Below are 25,572 nucleotides of genomic sequence, written 5' to 3' on the forward strand. Positions count from 1 at the left end.
GATAGTTATTTATTCCTTTTTAATATATGCATTATATATTAAAAACCTTGCTTTCAATCCACCCTGTAAGCTTTGATATGTTGTGTTACTGTTTTCATTTGTCTTGAGATATTTACTGATTTCTCTTGAAATTTCTTCTTTGATTCACTGTTTTAGTTTGCCAAAGAGCTGTCCATGCAAAGTACCAGAAATGTGTTGGCTTTTATAATGGGATTTATTTGGGGTAAAAGCTTATAGTTCCAAGGCCATGAAATGTCTAAATCACGGCATCAGCAGAGATGCTTTCTCACCAAAGTCAGCTACCGTTCATCCTGGTGCATTACAATGTGGGAGGCAAGACGGCCCCAATCTCTGGCAAGGTTTTAGCCTTCCCCTCTGGAATCTACTATTCCTTGGAGCTCAGCTGTGGGCAAAACTGGAGTCTTTTCTCTCACATGGCAGAACGAAACATGGCAGTTCTCTTTTTCCCTATGTCTGTCCGTGTGAGTCTGTTTATATCAGACCCAGCAAGGGGTCAGGAACTCAACCTGAGTCACACCTCAATGATATAGTCCAATCAAATGCCCTAAAACTATTTTATCAAGTTATCTAACTTAAGAACCCTCAACTGAATTTAATGCAATCAAAGGATATCACACCTAGAGGAACAGATTAGTTTACAAATGTAATATTTCTCTTTTTGTAATTCATAAAATAGTTTCAAACTGCCACATGTCCTCTTTAAGAGGGTGTGTTGCTTAGTCTCCATATATTTCAAGTTTTTCCATTCTCCATCTGTTATTAACTTCAAGCTTCATTCCATTATGATCAGAAAAAGTGCTTTGTATTACTTCAAACTTTTTAAATTTACTGAGATATATTTTGTGACCCAGCATGTGCACTATTCTGGAGAAAGCTCCATGGGCACTTAGAAGAATGTATAAGCCTGCTGCTTGTTCTGTTGCAATGTTCTGTTCATGTCTATCAGGTCTAGTTTGCTTATCATATTGTTCAAGTTCTCTGTCTCCTTATTGATTGTCTGTCTAGATCTCCTATCCATTGATAAGAGTGGTGTATTGAAGTCTCCCACTATTATCATAAAGATGTCTATTTCACCCTTTAGTTTTGCCAGTTTTTGCCTCACGTATTTTGGGGCACCCTGGTTTAATGCATGTATTAGTCAGCCAAAGGTGAGCTGATGCAAAGTACTAGGAATCTGTTGGCTTTTATAAAGGGTATTTATTTGGGGTGGAAGCTTACAGTTACAAGGCCCTAAAGAGTCCAACTCAAAGTTACTTCCTCATTAAACTCTGTTACCACGTGTTGAAGATGGCAGATAATGCCTGCGAGTATTCAGTCGTCTTCCTCCTGGGCTCTGTGGGCCCAGCTTCTTCCAATCTCAGCTATAGGTTGGAGGACTCGTTTCTTTCAAAGCTCAGTTTTTCTGTTCTCTTCACAAGGTCTACTGTAGACTATCAGGCTCATCTCTCTTCCTGGGGCCTCTGCCATGTCTTGGAGCCACCTCTCTTCCTCTGTGTTCTTCTCCTGTGTATCTGCTTCCCTGTTCTTGATTAAACGTCCATTTATATAGCCTACAAAGGGAGTGGAGACTCAAACTTGACTTGGTTGAATCAAAGCCCTAATCTTGATTTAATAAAGTAAAAGTGAAACCTGTGAATTTAATACAATCAAAGGGGTATCATGCCCAGAGGAACAGACCAGTTTACAAACATAATCAATATCTCCCTTTGGGATTCATAAATAATATCAAACTACCATAGCGCATAACTATGTGTGATTGTTCTTTCTTCCTGGTGGATGGTCCCTTTTATTAATATATAATATCATTATTTCATTCTTATAACAGTTTTACATTTAAAGTATATTTTTTCAGTTATTAGTCTGTCTATTCCAGCTCTTTCTTGGTTACTATTTGTGTGAAGTAACTTTTTCCAATCTTTCACTATCAGCCTATTTGTGTCCTTGTGTCTAAGATCAGTATCTTGTAGATAGCATACAGAAGGCTTGTAATTTTTTAATCCATTTTGCCAATCTGTGTCTTTTGATTGGGAGTTTAATCCATTAATATTCAATGCAATTACTGTAAAGGCAGTACTTATACTTCAACCATTTTACCTTTTGGATTTCATATGTCAGATCTTATTTTTGTCTCTCTTTTTATCCTTTTAGTTAGCCTTACTGATAATCTTCAATTTTACACTCTAAACCTCTCTCTCCCATATTTTCCTTTCAGCCTGCAGCTCTTCCTTATTCTTTCTTGTAAGTCAGGTCTCTTGTTCATGAACACTCTCAGTTTCTGTTTTTCTGTGAGTATTTTAAAATCTCCCTCATTTTTGAAGGGCAGTTTTTCCAGACAAAGAATTATTAGCTGGCATTTTTTCTCTTTGTGTATCTTAAATACATCATATCACTGTCTTCTTGCCTCCATGATTTCTGATAAGAAATCAGCATTTAGTTTTATTGAGGATTCCTTGTGTGTGACAAATTGTTTTACTCTTTCTACTTTCTTTATCTTTGGAGTTTGACACTCTGATTTGTATGTGTCCTAGAAAAAGTCCATTAGGATTTATTGTTTGGAGTACATTGTTTCTTGGAGATTTATATTTTGTCTTTCATAAGAGTTGGGAAATTTTTGCCCATTATTTACTCAAATAGTCTTTATGTCCCTTTTCCCTTCTTTTCTCTTTCTCAGACACCAATGACAGGTATATTGCTGCTGTCACTCAAATCCCTGAGACACTGCTCAATTTTTTTCTATTTTTTTTCCTGATCTGTTCTTCTGACTGCATGATTTCAATTGTCCTGTCTACTGATTCTTTTTTATGCCTGCTCAAATCTGCTGTTGTATGCCTCTCATGTATTTTTAATCCCTACTATGTGCCTTTCATCTTCATAATTTCTATTAATTTTCTACTTATACTTCCAAATTATTCGTTATATTTACCTAGTGCCTTCTTAATATCCTTTATCTCTTTAGTCATATCTTCCTCCATTTCCTTAAATTGGTTTAGGAGATTTGTTTGAACATCTTTGATTAGTTGTTCCAAATTCTGTATCTCCTCTAACTTTTTAACATGTTCCTGTGACTGGGCCATACCTTCTTCTTTCTTAGTATGGTTTAGAATTTTTTGCTCATGTCTAGGCATCTGATTATCTTGATGAGTTTACTCTGATGGTCAGTTTCTCTCTCTTACCTAGGCTTTTCTTGTTAATTTGCTTTGTGTTAAGGCTTTTTTAGACTCTTGGTTCAACTTATTCTTTATCTTTAGAATTGCCTGTATTTAACTAATCAAAACAGGACCACGGACCCATGAATAGGGTATAGACCAGTTCCAAAGGTCCCTGGGGAGAGTGTCAGGAAAGATGCCAAAAAGATTTTTTATTCTACACCCGCTTTGGATCCCCAAAGGTGCACTTTACTGTCCTGCCCAGAAGACAGCACACTTAAAGAAAACATTCCCCAAAGCCCTAGGAGGAAATGTATTTTTTTCAACCTCCACAAGAATCTCTTTTCAGCATGGGCTAGAAGCTCCTGTCAGTGCTGGGCCCAGCAATCCAAACTGACCAATCAGAAGCCATGGTGGGCCCTCTTCCAGGGAAGGAAGACCTCCACGCCCCTCTCCATCTACAGCAGCAGTTACAGACTATACCAGAGACAAGCAGCCTTAAGAGAAGTGTATGGGCATCTTCCCTTGCACACTCAGAAGATTTCTCCCTGAACTGCAGTTGTGGATGCTCAGGCACATGGTGTCATCTGCCAGTCTCTCCCCTTTCCTCCAGGCCTCATGCTTTCAGCTTCTGGTTAAAGTGGGTTCCTCTCAGCTTTTGTGTGCTGTTAATTTCAGCTTCTGGCTCCCAGGACCTTCTCTCTCAGCTTCTGGGTTCCCCTCTGTCTCTGCAGCTTTTTTTGGTAACTGTAGCACATTATTCGCTGTTTACAAGGACTCCAGTGAGAGGATTAAGATCCATCCTGGGTTACTCAGTCTAATCAAAAGCATTTAAAAGAAGTCATTTAACAAAAAGGTCTCACCTACAATAGGTTTACAAGCACAGGAATGGATGAACGTAAAAATATACTTTTATGGGGTCCATAAAAGACTCAAACAACCACAACAACTTGGTTAGATTTCAACCACAACAACTTTGGTTAGATTTATACCTAGATATGTGGTATTCTGAATGGAGTTTTTTTCTTGATTTCTTCTTCTAGTTGCTCATTACTAATGTATAGAAACACTACTGATTTTGGGCTCTTGTATCCCACCACTGCACTGAATTCATTTACTAGGACTAGGAACTTTGTTGTGGATTTGTCAGCATCTTCTGTATATAGGATTGTGTCATCTGCATATGGGGAAGGTTTTGCTTCTTCCTTTTTAATTTGATGCCTTTTATTTCTTTTTCTTGCCTAACTGCTCTGGCTAAAACTTCCAGTACAATATTGAATAACAGTAGTGACAATGGGCATCCTTGTCTTGTTCCTGATCTTAGAAGAAAACTTTCAGTCTTTTATCATTCAGTAAGATGTTAGATGTGGGTTTTTCATACACACCCTTTATCATGTTAAGGAAGTTTCCTTCTAGTCCTAGTTTTCTAAGTGTTTTTATGAACAAGGAGTGCTGGATTTTGTCAACTGCCTTTTTTTTATCCATTGAGATGACCATGTGGTTTCTTCCTTCATTCTTACTGTGGTATATAACATTGATTTTCTGTTAAACCACTGTTGCATACCAGGGATAAAACCTACTTGATCATGGTATATGATTTTTCAAATGTGAAGTTGTATTCAGTTTGCTAGTATTTTGTTGAGGATATTTGTATCTATATTCTTAAGTGACATTGGGCTGTAGTTTTCTTCTTTTGTGATACCTTTATCTGGCTTTGGTATGAGGGTGACATTGGCTTTGTAAAATCCACTCCTCTGCAATTTTAAGGAAGAGTTTGAGAAGGATTACTGTTACCTCTTCTTGGAATGTTTGGAAAAATTCCTCATGTGATGCCATCTGGACCTGGGCTTTTCTTTTTGGGGAGATTTTTTATTACTGATTCAATCTCTTTGCCAGTTATTGATTTGTTGAGATCTTCTATTTCTTCTTGAGTCAGTGTAGGTAGTCTTTCTTAGAATTTGGCCATTTCATCTAGGTTTTCTAATTTTCTCATATATAGTTCTTCATAGTATCCTCTATGTAAACCTATTGTAGGTAAGACCTTTCTATTTCAAGTGGGATCAGAGGTAATACTCCCTTTTTCTTTTCTGATTTTATTTGTGTCCTCTCTCTCTTTTTCTTGGTCAATCTAGCTAAAGGTTTGTAGATTTTATCGATCCTTTCAAATAAATTTCAGGGGGTCCATGAACTTGAATTGAAAATTCACAAAAACATTATTCTTGTGTGGACATGTTGGTGCAGATGTAATATATTTATTATATACCACTAGATTCTGAGAAGAGAGGTCTGTGGTTTTTACCTGACTGGCAAAGGGGTCCATAGAACAAAAAAAGATTAAACCCCTAATTAAGAGTATCATTCAAGTCTTGTATTTCCTTACTGATCTTCTATCTCAATGGTCTATCCATTCTTTTTTTAAAAGTCAATTTACTGATACATATTAATAAATCATAAATCCACCTAAAGTGTAAAATCAATGGTATTTGGTATAATCGCATAGTTTTGCATTTATCACTTCAATCATTTTAGAGCATTTTCATTATTCTAATAACAAGAACAAACAAAAACTCATCACCCCTCAATATCTCTATGCTTCCCCTGTTATACATAGCTGCTATTCTGTTTCCATCTTTTTATTTGTATTTACATTTTGTAAAAACAGTCTTATATATACAATATTGCCCATATTCATATTTTACATGAGGCTTCACTATGTTATAAAGTCCTATGTTACATTTTTTAGCTTTCCTGTTAGTAATATACATGACCTTAGACTTTCCCTTTCAACCACTGTCATACCCACATAATAGTTCTGCTAGTTACAAACACCATGATGAACTTTCACCTTTTCCATTCATTTTCAAAGATTTACAAGGAACCTTTTTGCCAGTTCTGCACAGATTAACCCACAGCTTTCCATTCTCTACCCTCATTCTATTTCCTGGTGACCTATATTCTAATTATTATAATGAGTTTACACAATATATTTATAATAATAGTGAAATCATACAGTATTTGTCCTTTTGTGTCTGACTTGCTTCATTTAACATAATGTCCTCCAGGTTCATCCATGTAATCATATGATTCACAGTTTAATTCTTCTTATAGCTGCATAATACTCCATCGTGTATATACACCACAATTGTTTATCTGCTGATGAGTTGACAGACACCAGAGTTGTTTCCATTTTTGGCAATTGTGAATAATATAGCTATGAACATCGGTATATAGATATTTGTTCATGTCACTGCTCTCAATTCTTCTGGATATATTTCTAGTAATGGTATTGCCAGGTCACAGGGCAAGTCTATATTCAACTTCCTTAAAAACTGCCAAACTGTCCTCCACAGTGGTTGTACCATTCTACATTCCTACCAACAGTGAATATGTATTCCTATCTTTCCATAGCCTCTTCAACATTTGTAGTTCTCTATCTTTTTAATACTGGCCATTCTAAATGGCGTGAAATAATAGCTCATTGTAGTTCTGATTTGCATTTCCCTAATTGCTAGTGATGTTGAACACTTTTTCAGGTGTTTTTTGCCACTTGTATTTCTTCTTTGGACAATTGTCTTTTCAAATCTATTGCCCATTTTTTAATCTGGTAGTTTGTCTTCTTATTTTTGAGTTGTAGTATCTTTTTATATATCATGGATAGTAAACCCTTATCAGATATGTGAGGTCCAAATATTTTCTTCCATTGAGTCAGCTGCCTTTTCACCCTTTTGACAAAGTCCTTTGAGGTACAAAAGTGTTATAATTTTGAGGTGGTCCCACTTATCTATTTTTTTCTTTTGTTGCAACTTCTTTTGGTGTAAGGTTTAAGAAACTACCACCTACCACAAGATCTTGAAAATATTTTTCTATTTCTGAGTATTCAATTCAGTTCCATTGGTCAATCTGACTTTATGCCGGTACCATGCAGTTTTTACTACTATAGCTAAGTAATACGTTTTAAAGTCAGGAAGTGAGAGTCCTCCAACTTCATTTTTCTTTTTAAAGACATTTTTGGCTATCTTTTTTTTTTCTCTCTCTTATTTGTACAGGGTCAGGGTAATATCGTCCCTCCCCCCCCATTTCTGATTTTATTTATTTGTGTCATCTCTCTTTTTTTGTTAGTCTAGCTAAGGGTTTGTCAATTTTGTTGATCTCAAAGAACCAACTTTTTGGTTTTCTTGATTCTCTCTCTTGTTTTTTTCTTCTCAATTTCATTTATTTTCACTCTGATCTTTACTATTTCTTTCCTTAGGTTTGGTTTGGAGTTAGTTTGCTGTTCCTTTTCTAGTTCTTCCAGGTGTGCAGTTAGATCTTCAATTTTAGCTCTTTCTTCTTTTTTAATGTAAGCATTGAGGGCTATAAAGTTCCCTCCCAGCACTGCCTTTGTGGTGTCCAATAGATTTTTGATATGTTGTGTTCTTGTTTATATTCATTTCAACATATTTACTGAATTCTCTTGCATTTCTTCTTTGACCCACTGATTATTTAAGAGTGTGCTGTTTAATCTCCGTATATTTATGAATTTTCTCTTTTTCTACACATTATTGATTTCCAACTTCATTTTATAATGATCAGAGAAAGTGTTTTGTATAATTTCAATCTTTTTAAATTTATTGACACCTGTTTTGTGACCCAACATATGGTCTATTCTAGAGAAAGATCAATGAGCGCTTGAAAAGAATGTACATCCAGTCATTCTGGGTTCCAATGCTCTATAAATTTGTTAGGTCTTGTTCATTTATCATATTATTCAAACTCACAGTTTCTCCTCTGTCCAGATGTACTATCCAATACTGAGAGTGATGTTTTGAAGTCTCTAAATATTATTGTAAAGACATATATTTCTCTCTCTAGTTTTGACAATGTGTGCCTCATGTATCTTGGGGCACCCAGGTTAGGTGCATAAATATTTATTATAGTTCTTTCTTCTTGGTGAGTTGCCCCTTTTTACCAGTATGTAATGAACTTCTCCATCCCTTACAACATCTTTGCATTTAAAATCTATTTTGTCTGATATTAGTATCACTTCTCTGGCTCTTTTTGGGTTACTATTTGCATGGAATATCTTTTTCCAACCTTTCACTTTAAACCTGGTTGTGTCCTTACATCTGAGTTAAGTCTCTTGTAGACAACATATAGATGGCTCATGTTTTTAACCCCTTCTATCAGTCTATGTGTTTTGACTGTGGAGTTCAAGCCACTAACATTCAATGTTATACTCTAAATGCATTACTTACTTCATCCATTTTGTCCTTTGAGTTTCCATGGTCAAATCTTACCATTGTCTGCCTTTATATCCTTTAATTTCCCCTTCCTAAGAATCTTCATTTCTACATTCTTCTCCAAGTCTCCTGTTAATGTTTTTTCCTTTCAGGCTGCAGCACTTCCTTTAGCATCTCTTGTAGTTCTGGTCTTTTGGTAACATACTCTCTCAGTTTTTGTTTGTCTGTGAAGACTTTGAACTCACCCACATTTCTGAAGGACATTTTGCCAGATATAGAATACTCAGCTGGCAGTTTTTCTCTTTCAGTACCTTAAATACATCACACCACTTTCTTCTCACCTCCATGGTTTCTGATGAGAGGTTGGCACTTAACCCTATTGAGGTTCCCTTGTATGTGATGCTTTGCTTTTCTCTTGCTGCTTTCAGAATACTCTCTTTATCTCTGATATTTGTCATTCTGAATAGTAGGTAGATTGGAGTAGGTCTATTCAGATATATTCTGTTTGGGGTGCACTGTCCTTCTTGGATATTGATATTTATGTTTTTCATAAGGGTTGGGAAGTTTTTTATCATGATTTTCTCAAATACTCTTTCTGCCCCTTTTCCACTCTCTTCTCTGGGACACTGATAATGTGCATATTTGTGGGTTTTGCATTGTTATTCAATTCCCTGAGACCCTGTCACATTTTTTTTCCATTCCCTTCTCTTTCTGATCTCTTGTCTTTTCCAGTTTGGATGTTTAACCTCAAAATCACTTTCTTTTTGAGCAATTCAAATATGTTCTTATATGCCTCTAATGCAATTTTAGTCTCAGCTATTGTGTCTTTCATTCCCATTAGCTCTGTTCCTTTTTTTTTTCTTTTCAGGCTTTCATATTGTTTTTGCTCACCCAGTATCTTCTTAATATCCTTTATCTGTTTAGTCATATTTTCCTTCAACCTTTGAATTGATTTAGGAGATTTGTGTGATTATCATTGATTAGTTGTCTTAAACCCTGTATCTCTTTAGGATATTTGTTTTGTTCCTTTGCCTAGACCATCTTGTCCTGTTTCCTAATATGGCAATTTTTTGCTAATGTCTAGGCATCTGAATACACTGGTGAATTTACTCTGATGGGCAATTTCTCCTGCTTAGTGTTTTGTTTGTTTGTTTGTTTTGATATTTGGTTCAACTTATTCTAAGTCTTCAAAATTTCCCAGCTTAAGTTATCAAAATCAGGGCAGGGCCTCACTAATGGGGTAGAGATTTTCTCCCAGAAGGCTTAAGGGAGACCAAAAAGCAGTTTTTCTCCATGCAATTTTCAGATTGGTCGGCAGATACAGTGGCAGTGAACCTTTCAAGGGAGGTGTTTCCTTCAACATTCACATTCCAGTGTTTCTAGTCTGGCCAGAGCCGAGACTCAAAGTGGGCTCTGGTGGCTGAATTCACTAAAGAGAAGTCCCCCAACTAATCCTCCCTCTTTCTTTGTAACAGCTGACAGGGAAGAAAATGTCTGTTCCTCCCAGTCAGCTACGGTAAACCAGGGGTTTTAGCCTGGCAATGTCTTGTTGGTGGGGGATGGGAGCCCTTCCCATTCACCACAAGGGTTTGGTAAACACATTTGTTGTTTTGGGTTCTTCGTCATCTGTCCCTCACCCTCCTGGCAGTTGTGCAGCACTATCCTTGTCTGCTGACCCCAAAGCAGGGCACTCAGATAGTTTTTGGCCCTTTCCCCATTGTTTTTGTGAGAGAGTTGACTCCTGCCTGACCACTCCAGTGCCATCTTCCCAGAACTCCCCTCTCTCCATTCTTGAAAGTGTCTATTAAAGTCTCCTGCTATTAATGTAGCATCATCAATTTCTCCCTCAAATATTTCTCTGCCTTGTCCTGGGCTTGTGCTTGTTAGTTGCTTTGGAGTTCCCCCATTTATATAAGTTTGAATGTCCCCTCTGTTTCCCAGGAGAAAGATCATCTCCCTTTTCCTGATGTTTTAGATGAGTAAACTTTTACCTCAGGCAGTCCACCTCAGAAGTTTCTTATCTGCTTTCCTTGTCATCTCAAGCTGCTTTTGCCTTGAGGGTAAATTTGGGGGAAGGAGTACAATGGAGGGGTGTTTACAAATTCAGTCTTTCCCAGCCATAAGAGAGTCAGGTACCCAACAAAGTGGCACAGAGCTGCTCCAAACTGCCCTAGGAAGGAGATCAGGTAGAGTACCAGGAAGTTCTTCTATGGCTTCCCAAAGCTACACATTCTTGTCCAGCAAATGCAGATCTTGAACTGACCTCCACAGTTCTGCAGAAGACAGCATTTTTAAGTCTCCTTAGTCACTTTTGTCTGAGGTGGCTTGGAGCAATGGCCACCCTCAGAGCCAGGCATCCAGCCTAGCTAATCAAAACCCATGATCAATAATTGACCATGTCCAACCCTGATCTTGAGAGAGTAAATTTTTGTGTCACCAGAAAGGTAGCCAAGGGCCTAACTCCAAGCACCCTGCCACAAGAGTAGGGGGTGGGCACTGGTAAAATGCAACTTGGAGAGAGCAATTTCCCACCTAATATTTACCATAACTTACCAACCTCTTCCTCCCACTCTTCCCTGGATGCTGTTCAGTGTTCTACTAGACTTCAGAGTTTCAAAATAGTTGTTTCAGACAGTTCCTGCCTGTTTGATAGTTTTTCTGTTAGTAAGAATTAATCTTGGAACTTCCTACTCCACAATTTTCTCACAATATAGTCAATTCTTAATTGTCAAAAATATAGGAGGGATGGGAAGCAGATGTGGCTCAACCAGTTGGGCACCCACCTACCACATGGGAGGTCCCAGGTTTGAGTCCTGGTGCCTCCTGGAGAAGGCAAGCAAATAATGAGCAACAAATGAAAGAACTATCTGGGGGGTTGGGGATAAATATAAATAAATCTTTTATATAGAAGGGATGCATTAGTGTGGATAATGTGGGGACACATTTTCCTTGCTAAAGTAGAGTCTGAGTACCTTGGGGAGAGACATGCATAGCAAAAAAAAGGGAGGAAAAGTAAAATGATTGAGAGCAAGGTGGCCCAGGCAGATGCTAAACCAAACTGCCCTTTAATGATGTTTCTATTTAACCTAGTGGCACACATTTCTTCTAAAAATGTTATCTCTCTCAAGAATATGGAATTTAAACAAGAAGGAATTTAAAAATGAAATCTCCTAATTTTGAAATGTTGATAACAAATTCAAATTTTCTTAAACAAAACCATAACAAAATATGAGACAAGTAAAATACATCCAAATGACACATTCAGCTAACAGCCCACTAGTTTACAAATCCAATTTTGCAGTCCCCTAAAAATTAGATAGTTTTGTCTTTATTTAACAGATGAGAAAAAAAAGCTAGGTCACCCAATAAGTAAGTATTGGGGTCAAGAATGATCTTGGATCTTCCAAATATCACAGAAAGCCTATAGTCTTTCCATTATCATGCAACCTGTATCCAAATACAAGTTTATTTCAATTTTTTAAAATCCTAGTTGCCTTAAAACTCTCAAAAAATATTAAAGCAAAATAACCCAGCACTTCTTAGTAGGCATAATGAAGGAAAAAAATTAAATGTATATATTTTAATGTTTTTTTAAATAAGTTATTATCAGCAAAATATTTCTTTTGGTCCAATAATTCTCATACTGGCAATTGATTCTACTTACCATTCATTTTCTTTTCTATGTTTTGAAGCTAAGTCATTTAACAATACATTTGCGAAGGCTCTTGCCTTACTCGTTAGGCCTGTCTTCAAATCTTCACAATCCAAACGCACCATAGGGAAATGAACCCACTGAGGCAAAAGCATTATTTCTGAGGCAAGACTGAAAAATTTTTCTATAAACTTAAAAAAAAATAAAATAAAATGCATTTAAAAGTTTAGAAAATATTTGGAATTTTCTAATTGATCACTGATTTTATAGTACATTATTATGGTGAAATTCTTAATCATATAAATGCAAACTTATTTCTTTTTGCTAAATGACTAAACTTCTTCCCTTTTTTGCTTAAATCTTTTTTCACCTTATCATTTCTCAAAGGAATTGGCCAATCAACCAGTAAACATCAATGCAATACCGTTACAGCATCAAAATCTGGATATTTCAAAAGGTGAAATGTCCCTCCATGGCTTCCAGAGAAGCCAACCCACTTCTCTCTCTTTAGAAACAAACCTATATCATGTAAGAAGCTGTGTATTTGATAAATATTTGCTTGTATCATTCCTGATGCCTCACTAAGGATTCTACTTCAGTCTTTAGGGAAAAAAATGAAAAGAACTTTTTGTCTTCGTCAAGAAATCCAAAAGGAGAATGTCTTAGCTTGCCAGAGCTGCTATGACAAATAGCACAGAATTATTGTTGGCTGAAACAACAATATATTGGCTCACAGTTTGGAGACTAAAATCCAAATCATTTTCGCTAAAGTCCAAAATCAAATCATAGGCAAGGTCATGCTTTCTCCTAGCATTAATTGTGTTCTGTGATAGCAGTCCTCTGTCTCATGGCAATGTCCTTTGTCTCCTGGGCTTTCTTTGAATTCTGGCTTCTTTGGTTTTTTGCTTCTACTTCCCCTGCTCAGTCATCTGAATTTCTTCCTCTCTTTATAAGACCTCCAGTCATATGAAGTAAAGTATACCCTGATTCAGTTTGACAACACCTAAATAGATTCTCCCAAGATTCTATTCACAAATGTATCCATACTCTCATTCACATTAATATATTCAATAATACTATTTACAAATGGGTTAAAATCCATTGGAATGTAGATTAAGATTAAGAACCAGTCTTTTGTTGGGGTACATGATTCAAACTACCACACATAGTAAGATCATGGATTGAAAGATTCATTTCAAGATGATAATTCTTCCCAAATTGATCCAGGGACTCAATGAACGTCTAAAAGAAATCACAGAAGATTTCTTTTAGAAATTGACAGTCTGATTTAAAATTTTATATGGAAATGCAAAGAACCTAGAACAGTCAGAATAATTTTGAAAAAGAACAAAGTTGGTCTGGAGGTTGTCAGAAGGATTGCCCTTATGCACACCTGAGCAGAGTCTCAGAGACAGATAAAGTAGATACAACCCCAGGTATTGGTTCTTTTGAGGGCTAAAGAGACCCACAGGTTCTATGGTCATGGCAGATGGGGTTCACTGCCATGTCAGTTGGCCCTTCTTTGGAGCTGGTGTTTCTGCGTGATGGAGCTGGACACAGATGGGATCTCTTTTCACAAGACTTTCATGCTACTTTACTGGAATTGTAGTTGGTGCTGGGGTTTAAGATATATCTAGGGGATTTGAATCTCTGGACTGACAATATGATAGCCAGGCCCTGAACCTCAACAGACTTCAACTCCTACACTCTGATTTATTGGACTTAACCCACTCAGCTAACATGGAGTTGAAGAATGTCAACCACCACACCATGGAGCCTAGAGTGCCTACACTGAAAGCAGGAGGATTGCATCCATGTGGAATCTAAGCCCCCTCTTGACATAGATGTGCAATGGACACAACCAATCCAAGGTCCACAGAGAAAATGTGGCATTGGTATGGGAAAAGTGGCCATGGTGGCTGCTGGGTGCGGGGAATGGGAGGAAGAGATGAGATGTGGAGGCGTTTTTGGGCCTTGGAGTTGTCCTGGGTGGTGCTTCAGGGACAATTACTGGACATTGTAGATCCTCCCAGGGCCCACTGGATGGAACATGGGAGAGTATGGACTATGATGTGGATCATTGGCCATGAGGTGCAGCGATGCCCAGAGATATACTTACCAAATGCAATGGATATGTCATGATGATGGGAGAGAGTGTTGCTGTGGGGGGAGTGGTGGGGTGGGAGCTATGGGGTTGAATGGGACCTCATATTTTTTGAATGTAATATTTTTAAAAAATGAATAAAAAAATTTTTTAAAAAAGAACAAAGTTGGATAACTTATACTACCTGATTTTAAAACTTACTATAAAGCACAAAAATGAAGACAATGTGAAATTGGTATATGAATATAAAGATTAATGGACCATAATAGAGAACTCACAAACAGACCCACAAATGTAGAGTCAGTTGATATTAAACAAAGATGCCAAGATAATTTAATTGGGGAAAAGACAGTATAGTCAATAAGTGATGTTGGAATGACTGGATCCCCACAAGGAAAAAATTGAACCATAACCTATATTTCATATTATATATAAAAATTAAATAAATTGTAAAAGCTAAAATTATAAAACTTCTGGAGAAAAAATAGGAGAAAATCTTTCTGAACTTGGAGTAGCCAAAGAATTCATTAAAATTTTAAATGTCTCCACAAAGGATAAATATTGCACAGTCTCACTAATATGAACTAAATACGAAAAATAAATGCAAGGAGTTAAAACCTAGAGTGTAGGTTATTAAGAGATAAGAGGAGAGTTGAGAAGGTGCACTAATGCTTAATGTATGTAGAAGTTTTAATTAACTTGATTGTAAAAGTGTGGAAATGAATAGAATTGATGGTAACACATTATAGTACGTAGCAGCTGGTTTATAAATGGGATTGTGATTGAAAAGGGTAGTCTAAGGATATAAATATCGATTGAAAGAAGGCTAGAGAATAATCTAGGGACTGAATAACACAGCAAACCCAGAGGTGTATGAGAATTGTACTTAATTGTACAAATACAAGAATGTCCTTCTATGAACTAGAACAAGCATACATCCCTATTGCAAGGTGCTAAGAATGTGGAGAAGCATAGGAAAAATTCAATTAATGTAACCTGTAGACTACCGTTAACAGCAATATGATAATATTCTTGCATCAATGACAAAGATGTGCTGACTTAATAATAGGAGGATATGGAAAAACATACCAAATGCAGGCTACAGAGCATAGTTAGTGATAATGGTCTGATGATATTATCTCATAATCTGTAACAGATGCTCCACAACAATGTAATGTGTTGGTGGATAGGTGATATATGGGAATTCCATACATGTGCATGGTTGTTTTGTAAGTTCACAACTTCTCTAATAAAAATATATATTTTTTAAAATGAGATAGAGACTAAAAAAATTTTTTAATGTCTCCTACCTGAAAGACATTGCTACAGAAATGAAAAGACAACCCAAACTGGGAGACACTATTTCAGAGAAAGAATTTATCACAAATATACAAACAACTCTTATAAATCAATAATAAGAATTATTATAATAATGGAATGAAAACTCCAATATAACTCAAAAATACAAAAACCCAATTAAAATGCTCATACTATTAGAATGAACACTTTATTTTTAAAAAAAGATATGCAGATAAAGATTTAACACAAGATGCTCAACATTATCTGTCATCAAGGAAATACAAATTAAAGTCACAATGAGATACCACTATACACCAAGGAGAATGGCTAACATTAAAAGACTAATAACACAAAAGACGTACAACAATGTGAAAGAACTGGAACTCTCATACACTGTGGGTAGGTATATAATTGATCGTTACGGGTTGAATTGTGTCCCCCAAGGAGATATGTTCAATCCTAAGCCTTAGTCCTGGGAATGTGACCTTACCTGTTAGAAGAGTCTTTGAATATATGATTAGTTAAGATGAGGCCAAACTTAGTTAAGATGGTGTCCTTGTAGGAAAAGGAGAAGAGACATAGACATTTACCAATTAGAAGGCTAAGGGAAGATGGAGGGGAAAGAAATTGGAGTGATGCATCTTCAACCCAAGGAACACCAAAGATTACTGGCAAATACTAAAAGCTGGAAGAGGCAAGAAAAGAATTTCCCCTACGGATTTTAGATGGAGCATGGCCCTGCTGTTATCTTGATTTCAGACTTATAGCCTCTTGAACTGCAAGGCAATAAATTTCTACTGTTTTAAGCCATCCAGTTTGTGGAACTTATTATGGTAACTCCAGGAAACTAAGATAATGATATAGCTACTTGGAAAACAATTTAGCAGTTTTTTAAAAAGTTAAACATACACTTCCAATAAAACCCATAAATCCCACTCCTCAGAAAAGAAAGGAAACCATATTTCCATGCAAAGACTTAAATACAAATGTTCATATTCACTCATAATAGCCAAAAATTAGAAACAACCCAAATGTCCATCAGAAGTTAAATTAATACACAAATCATTATAAACAATGGAATACTATTCAGCAATAAAAGGAATAAGCCACTGACACAAAATAACATAGAAAAATCTCAAAAACTTTGTTAGTAAAAGAAATCAGATAGACACAAAAGAGTATGTGCAGTATGAACCCATTTATATGAAACTCTAGAGAAGAAAAACCTACTATACAGTAACAGAAAGTATGCCAGTGGTTGCCTGGAGTTGGAATTGGAGAGAATTGATGGGGATGAGGTACAGGGAAACTGTCTGAGGTGATAAAAATATTATTTAGCTTGACCACAGTATGGTTACAAGAGTATAAATTTGTGAAAACTCATCTAACTGTAAATATTTTAATGGGTGTATTTTATTGTATGTAAACTGAACCTCAACAAAGTTGAATTTTTTAAGGTTAATCATTCTACAAGTTAATAAAAAATTAAAATAGATTTATGTATGGAGTGATACATTGATTAATTAATATGTGATTAACCAAACATAGTAAAATGTCAGAATCTAAGCAGTCTTCTTTCTGAAATTCTTCCAATTTCTAGATATGTTTATATTTTTAAAAATTAAAATAGGGAAAAATTTTTAAATTGTACATGGAAAATAATTTAAAAAGTCAATAGAAAGTGGGAAAATGAAGAAATAAAAGCCTAGTTTTAACCAATAAAATAAGGTCACTGATGAGGTAGGAATCTTTTTGCATTCAATTGCTTTTTCCCCAATGCTTCCAGAATTATTTTTCTAAAACAGATCCAAGAATGTCACCTCCATGGTTAAGAACCTTCAAGTAAAGTCCAAACTCGTGATCAAAGATATCCCAGTATTTCCCCAGGTAGCTCCAACTTACATTTCTAACTTCATCATATTCATATTCATCCAAGTATCCTAGTTCATTATTATCTATTCTTTAGCTATTTTGGTTTATCTGAAGTTCCCTGAACACCATGAACTCTCACATTTTTCATAATTGTTCATGCTATAGTCTCTCTTTTTTCCACCTATAAACATCTATTTCAAAGCTTAGCTTAATTTTCACTTTTTGCGTAAAACCTTTATCAGTCTCCCAAAGCAAAAGCAATCATTCTCTCTTTTGTGCTACTACAACCCTTTGTCCATATCTCCATTCCAGCACTTATCTCAATATATTATAGCTTTCATTTCTGTGTGTGACTTCCAGGCCAAATATGAGGTCCTTAAGGACAGTTTCTATGTATTATTTATTTCTGTAGCACCAACACCTTTCTGGGTGTCTGAATGTGATTTAAAAAATTTTGTTGAATAAATGAAAATTATGAAGTGTGATGGTTAATTTCATGTGTCCACTTGGCTAGGTTATGGTGTCCGATGGTTTAATCATGCAAGCACTGGTCTGATTTTATTTTATTTTATTTTATTTTTTAAAGATTTATTTTTTTATTTATTTCTCTCCCCTTCCCCTCACCCTAGTTGTCTGCTCTCTGTGTTCATTCACTGTGTGTTCTTCTGTGATCACTTCTACCCTTATGAGCGGCACCGGGAATCTGTGTTTCTTTTTGTTGCATCATCTTGTTGTGTCAGCTCTCCATGTGTGCAGCGCCATTCTTGGGCAGGCTGAACTTTCTTTCATGCTGGGCGGCTCTCCGTATGGGGCGTACTCCTTGCGCGTGGGGCTCCCCTACACGGGGGACACCCCTGCGTGGCACAGCACTCCTTGTGCACATCAGCACTGCACATAGGCCAGCTCCACACGGGTCAAGGAGGCCTGGGGTTTGAACTGCAGACCTCTCATGTGGTAGGCGGATGCCCTATCCATTGGTCCAAGTCTGCTTCCCTGGTCTGATTTTAATAACAGAATATTTCATAGGTGGGTTTAAATCAGTTTAATCAGTTGATTGCATCCATGGCTAATTACACCAAAAATCAACAAAAGAGAGCCTTCATCAATGAGAGGAGTCTCCTAATCGAATCAGTTGGAGGCCTGAAAGCAAGAAATGAGGATTTCAGCTGTCAAAGAAGATTTCTATCTCTACTTCAGCCAGTCAGCTTCTCCTAGGGAATTCAACATCACTTTCACTGAAATTTCCAACTTGAGGTTTCTTCTGTGGAGTTCTTCACCTTCACTGAGTTTCCAACTTATGGCCTGCCATATAGAATTTGGACTTGCCAATCCCTGTGGCCACATGAGCCAACTCCTATAAATATCTCTTAATAGTTGCAGATTTATATATATATGCATATATATATTCTGACAGTTTTACAAATTTACATATATATGCATATATATATATTCTGACAATTGTTTCTTTTGAGAAACCTATAGGTGAACCTATAGGTTTACTAAAATAATGTTTTTAATAAGAAACTTTAATTGAAGCATTTCTTTTCAAAAATAAAAAGGATTCTAATTTAAAATGAAGTACAGGGAAGCAGATATGGCTCAAGTGATTGGGCTCCTGTCTACCATATGGGAGGTCCAGGGTTCGAATCCTGAGGCCTCCTGGTGAAGGCAAGCTGGCCTGTGTGGTGAGCTGACCCAAGAGGGTGGCTGGAACAGCAAGGTGATGCAACCAAAAGAAAGACAGAGGAGAGACAATAAGAGACACAGAAGACCAGGGAGCTGAGTTGGCACAAGAGATTGAGCACCTTTCACCCACTCTGGAAGGTCCCAGAATCAGTTCCCAGTGCCACCTAAGGAGAAGACAAGCAGACATGGAAGAATGCACAGCAGATGGACATAGAGAGCAGATAATGAGAAATAAAAGAATTAAAAATTCTTTTAAAATAAATCAGTAAAATGAAGTACAAGGAGGCCTGTATTAATCAGAGTTCTCTAGGAAAACAGAATCAACAGGAGATACCTGTAAATGGTATTAGATTTTATAAAATTCTCTCATGTAACCATGGGGATACACAAGTCCAGATTCTGCAGGCAGGTTGCAAACCAGAGGCTCCGATGAAAGTCTGATGAAGGTCCTTTATGAGTTCCTAGGAGACACTGGTTGTCCAAAGACAAGCTGGGAAATTCTCTCTGAATGTTGAAATCACTTCCCCTTTTACAGCACTCAATCAATTAGATAAAACGTCACTCACTGCGGACAGCAATCTCCCTGGTTGATCATAGATGTAATCAGCCATCTATACAATAAACTCACTGATGACTAAAGTCCAAAAATGTCCTTGTATTACAAGTAGCCCAATGCTTGCTTGACCAAACAACTGGGAACAAATACCTGGCTAAGTTGACACATTAGCCTAACCATCACAAGACCCCAGCCTAATCAAGATGGCAGAGCTCCATCACCCCCAGAGAAACTTTGAACAACTAGCAAGAACTGGCAGAAACATAGTTCACGGTGCTCCAGAAAGCAGTTAAAGGATTGCACTAACAAGGAAATTCTAAATCAAGGAAAACACAACTTAAAAATGGTAGGAACATCCGTGTAGCACCCTTACTGGCCCCTCTCCCATCCACATATGAGCTCTGTGCTGAGCTGCTCTGTGTTCCTAGTGTGGGTCCCTGGTCCCATTCCAGAGGGAGCAGAGTAAAATTCATGCATGGACTTGCTGCATATATGTCTCTGCCAATCTATCTGGTAGTGGTCTGAAGGACTGAATCAGGATACTCATCACAAGTTCACTGTCCCAGAACTTGCCCTATATTTAGAGTCAGCTCACAGGGCTTTCCTAATGCTATAGGAGAATAGTCAAATCACAGCTTCTTGGAGTAAAGGACTGCTGAGCATCAGTGTGATACCTGAAACAGTCAGAAAGGGAATATTTGTACCTGTGTAAACAGAGGAATTCCTAGGGCCATGCATGCATGCCCAAGATAAGGTGCATGTGAGGAAAGACTGAGGAGTCATTATAGATTTGTCTTGGGCTATTCTCTAAACTACTTGTATGGATAAACTCTGAGGGAGAATACTCACACAGGCCATTCTATAAAAACTAGGAAAAGTGTGTTCATTTTTTTCTTTTTTATACCCTCCTGGAATTCAAGGAAATTTCTGTCATAACACCAACTAGATACAAAATAAGGAAAAGACATCTTAGTTTCTAAATTCCAGAGATAAAGCTTTAAAATGTCAAAATGTCCAGATTGCAAAAATAAATAAATAAAGATTGCAAACATATAAAGAAAAATGAAATTACAGTCCATGCAAAGGAGCAGGATAAAGCATTAGAAACCATCAACAAACAGGACCAGACCTGGAACATATCAGACAAAGACTTTTAAAACCTAGTCCATGGCTGATGGATGGGATTCTCCTGCTTGTGGTTATAGACTCTCTTGATTCCTTGGTGTGGTGGTTGACCATCCTCACATCCTTGTTAGCTGACCTGGGTAAATCCAACAAACTGGAGAGTACATGTTGCAATCCCATCTTTCAGTCATGTGGGATCTAAGCCCTCTCTCAATTTAGAAGTGGAGTGGGCATTGCCATCCCAGGATCCTCAGGATGGAGGAATAAAGTGTGGATTAGAATGGACTTACTGGTATTCTACTATAGAACTATTGTGACCCTAGCAATGGAAGAAATTGTATCATTGATGTGGAGATAGTAGCCATGGAGTTGCTGAGGGCAGGGAGAGGGAAGAAGAGGTGTGATATGAGGGTATTTTGGGGACTTGGAGTTGTCCTGAATGATATTGCAGGGAGAGATGCAGGACATTATGTATCTTGTCATAACCCACAGAATGGACTGGGAGAGAGTGTAAATTACAAAATAAACTATAATCCATGCTGTGCAGCAGTGCTCCAAAATGTATTCATCAAATGCAATGAATGTACTGCACTAATGAAAGAAATTGTTGATATAGGAAGAGTGGGGGCTATAGGGAATGGGATATATGGGAACCTCTTATATTTTTTAATGTAACATTTTGTGTGATCTATGTATCTTTAAAAAAAAAGATTTAAAATTTTTAAAAAGATTTTTTAAAAGATAGAAAAAAACAAGGTCAAAATATGCTCAAAGACATAAAGGAAAATGAGGACAAAGAACTAAATGAAATCAGGAAAACAACAAACACAAAGAGAATTTAAATAAAGAAATAGAAATCTTGAAAAGGAACCAAACAGCTGAAAACCACAGTAACTCAATATAAAAAAATTTTCTAAAGGAGTTGAATAGCAGATTGGTGTTAGCAGGAGAAATAATCAGTGAAAGTGAAGATAAGGCAATTCAAACATTCAGTCCGAGCAGCCGAAGGAAAAAATAATTTTAAAAATTGAACAGGGAAACGGACTTTGGCCCAGTGGTTAGGGCGTCCATCTACCACATGGGAGGCCCGCGGTTCAAGCCCCGGGCCTCCTTGACCCATGTGGAGCTGGCCCATGCGCAGTGCTGATGCGCGCAAGGAGTGCCGTGCCACACAGGGGTGTCCCCCCGGTAGGGGAGCCCCACGCGCTTGGAATGCACCCATAAGGAGAGCCGCCCAGCGCGAAGGAGGGAGCAGCCTGCCGAGGAATGGCACCGCCCACACTTCCCTTGCCGCTGACGACAACAGAAGCGGACAAAGAAACAAGACGCAGCAAAAAGACACAGAAAACAGACAACCGGGGGAGGGGAGGGGAATTAAATAAATAAAAATAAATCTTTAAAAAAAAAAAAAAATTGAACAGAGCCTGAAAAACCTGTGAGACACTATCAAGCATACCAATATACATATTAGTAAATTCCCAGAAGTAAACAAATAAGAGAAAGGGGCACAGAGAATACTCCAAAAAATAATGGCTGAAAATATCCCAAATAATGAAAGTCATGATTATACACTTCAAGAAGAACAACAAAGAAGCGGACATGACTCAAGCAATTAGGCTCCCATCTACCATATAGGAGGTCCAGGGTTTGATACCCAGGGCCTCCTGGTGAAGGCAAGCTGGCCACGCAGAGGGCTGGCCCATGTAGAGTGCTGCCCCATGCTGGAGTGCTGCCCTGAATAGGACTGTCGCCCTGCAAGGAGTGCCAGCCAACATAGAGAGCTGATGCAGCCAGATGTCGCAACAAAAAGAGACAGAAAGAGAAAATAAGAGGCTTTTCAAGACCAGGGAGCTGAGGTGGTGCAAGAGCATAATCGCCTCTCTCTCACTCCAGAAGATCCCAGGATCAATTCCCAGAGCCACCTAATGAAGATGCAAGCAGACACAGAAGAATACACAGTGAATGCACACAGAGAGCAGACAATGGGGGGGGGGGGGGGGTGAGAAATAAGTAAATAAATCTTGAAAAGCAAAAAAAGAAGCATAACAAACTCCAAACATAATAAACCCAAACATATACACAATAGGACATATAATAATCAAAGTGTAAATTACCAAAGATAAAGAGAGAATTCAGAAAGCTGCAATAGAGAAGCAATGTCACATACAAGGGAGCCTCTATAATTAAGTGTTGATTGTTCATCAGAAACCATGGAGGCAAGAAGGGAGTGGGACGAAACTTTAAAGTGCTGAAAGCAAAAAGCTGCCAACAAAGAATTCCATAGCTGACAAAACTGTTATTTTTTTTAATGAGGGTGAGATTAAGGCATTCCCAGATAAACAAATAAAGTGTGGATTAAAGTGGACTTACTGGTATTCTACTATAGAACTGTGTGGCTCCAGCAAATTGTATCATTGATGTGGAGATAGTAGCCATGGGAGTTGCTGAGGGCAGGGAGAGGGAAGAAGAGGTGTGATACGTGGGTATTTTTGGGACTTGGAGTTGTCCTGAATGATATTGCAGGGACAGATGCAGGACATTATATATCTTGTCATAACCCATGGAATGGACAGGGAGAGAGTGCATGGGCCACACAGGCCAGCTTGCCTTCACCAGGTTGAAAGAAAAGGACACTAGGCAATGGATCAAATTCACATGAAGAAATAAAGGTTTCCACTAGGGTAAGAACATAAGTAAATATAACAACAGTGCTACTGTATTTTTGGTTTATATATAGATGATCTAAAATGAAAATGCATAGAAAGTAAAAATGGAGGGACTTCTGGAAAGATGGCATCGCAGTAGACAGGCAGGGTTTACTCTCTTAACAAAAAGAACAGAGAAAGGGCAAAAAGCTGTCTGAAGGACCTGCTTTGAGGGTCAGCAAACCAGAGCAGTGCTGTGCAAACCCAATAGTACAAGGGACAGAGAGACTAAGAATCTAAAATGACAACCCCTGTGGTGGCTGGGAAGGGCACCCATCCCCCATGCTCAAGGCTCACAGCCTGGAATAAACCCTTGACTCCTGTAGCTGACTGAGAAGGGAACAGATGTCTTCCTCCCTGGGAAGAGGGAGGGTGCAATGGAGGGCAGAGAGTGGTTTCTCTTCAGTGAATTTGGCAAGCAGAGCCTGCTTTGAATCTTGACTCTGGCCAGAAAAGAAGCACAAATAATTGGGGGTTGAAAGAGTCAGATCCATGGAAAGGTTTACAGATGAGCATCGTCTGCTAACTAGCCAGGAAACTGCAAGGAGAAAAGCTGATTTTAGGTTTTTCTTACCCTGAACCCAAGAGAAAATATGTGCCCCATTAGTGAGTCCCTGGCCTGATTTTGATCATTTAAGCTGGGAAATTTTAAAGATGCAGAATAAAATGAACCAAAAGTCAAAGAAGTTTCATGAAATAAAACCACTAAGCAAGAGAGAGAAACCGACCATTAGAGTAAATTCACCAACATATTCCAATGCCCAAACATCAACAACAAAAAATACAAACCAAACCATACTAAGAAACAGGAAGCAATGGCCCAGCCAAAAAAAACAAAACAACCTGATGAGATGCAAGATTTAAGACAATTAATCAATGATAATCACAAAAATCTCCTAAAACAATTCAAAGAGTTGAAAGAAAACATGACAAAAGAGAGAAACAATATTAAGAAAGCAATGGGTGAACATAAAGAACAATTTGAAAGCTTGCCAAGAAAAGTAACAGAGCTTATGGGAAAGAAAGATATGGATGAGATAAAAAATACATTAGAATGAGGGGGCTGTGGCTCAAGCAATTGAATTCCCATTTACCATATGGAAGACCTGGGTTGACTCCCCAGGACCTTTTGATAAAAAAGAAAAGAAAAAAGGCTGCACAATGAGGTGCAAGCCCCCAAGGGTACAGAAAGGCACGCAAAAAAAAAAAAAAAAAACCATTAGAGGCATATACAGCAGATTTGAATGTACTGAAGACAGAATTAGTGATATAGAGAACAGAACATCTGAACTTGAAAAGACAGGGGAACAGAAATAGAAAAGAATGGAATAAATAGAACAGGAAGGAAGCAGATGTGGCCCGAGTGATTAGACTTCTGCCTACCACATGGGAGGTCCCAAGTTCAGTTCCTGGTGCCTCCTGAAGAAGGCAAGCTGGTGCAGCAGCAGGCAAGGCAGACAGGCATGGCAAGCTGATGCAACAAGATGAGTAACAAAAGAGACACAAAGAAGAGACACAATGAGGGACACAACAAACCAGGGAGCTGAGGTGACTCAGGTGATTAAGTGCCTCTCTTCCACATGGGAGCTCCTGGGTTCAGTTCCTGGTGCCTCTAAAGAGAAGATGAGCAGACACAGAGAGCACATAGCAAATGGACAGAGAGAGCAGACAATGACTGCAAGCAACAAGGGGGGAGTGGGATAAATAAATAAAATCTTTTAAAAATGTTTTAAAAATAGAACAGAGTTCAGGGAACTGAATAACAAAGCAAAATGCACAAACAAAAGCATTTTCAGAGTCACAGAAGGAGAAGAGAATGGAAAAGGGACAGAAAGAATATGTGAGGAAATAATGACCAAAAACTTTCCAAGTATTATGAAAGACATAAATATCAGTATCCAAGAAGGACAATGCATCCAAAAGAGAAAAATCCAAACAGATCTACTCTGAGCCATCTACTCTTCAGAATGACAAATATCAGAGATAAAAAGAGGACTCTGAAAGCAGCAAGAGAAAAGCAAAGCATCACATACAAGGAAACCTCAATAAGAATAAGTGCCAACATCTCATCAGAAACAACAGAGATGAGAAGAAAGTGGTATGATTTATTTACGGTACTAAAAGAGAAAAATTGCCAGCCAAGAATTCTGTATCCAAGAAAACTGCCTTTCAAAAATGAGGGTGAGT

At 37.7% G+C, this 25,572-nt stretch overlaps 1 protein-coding gene across 1 annotated transcript in view; it reads right to left on the reverse strand.

The window, feature by feature from the left end:
* DNAH12 (dynein axonemal heavy chain 12) overlaps positions 1-25,572 on the reverse strand; it is a 377,830-nt gene that overhangs the window by 275,153 nt on the left and 77,105 nt on the right. The window contains exon 12 of the mRNA XM_058288139.1: positions 12,051-12,229. Within this exon, the coding sequence (XP_058144122.1) occupies positions 12,051-12,229 (179 nt within the window). The remainder of the gene's footprint in view (positions 1-12,050; positions 12,230-25,572) is intronic.

This window comes from Dasypus novemcinctus, chromosome 26 (genome assembly GCF_030445035.2).
Source record: "Dasypus novemcinctus isolate mDasNov1 chromosome 26, mDasNov1.1.hap2, whole genome shotgun sequence".
Taxonomy (NCBI): Eukaryota; Metazoa; Chordata; class Mammalia; order Cingulata; family Dasypodidae; genus Dasypus; species Dasypus novemcinctus.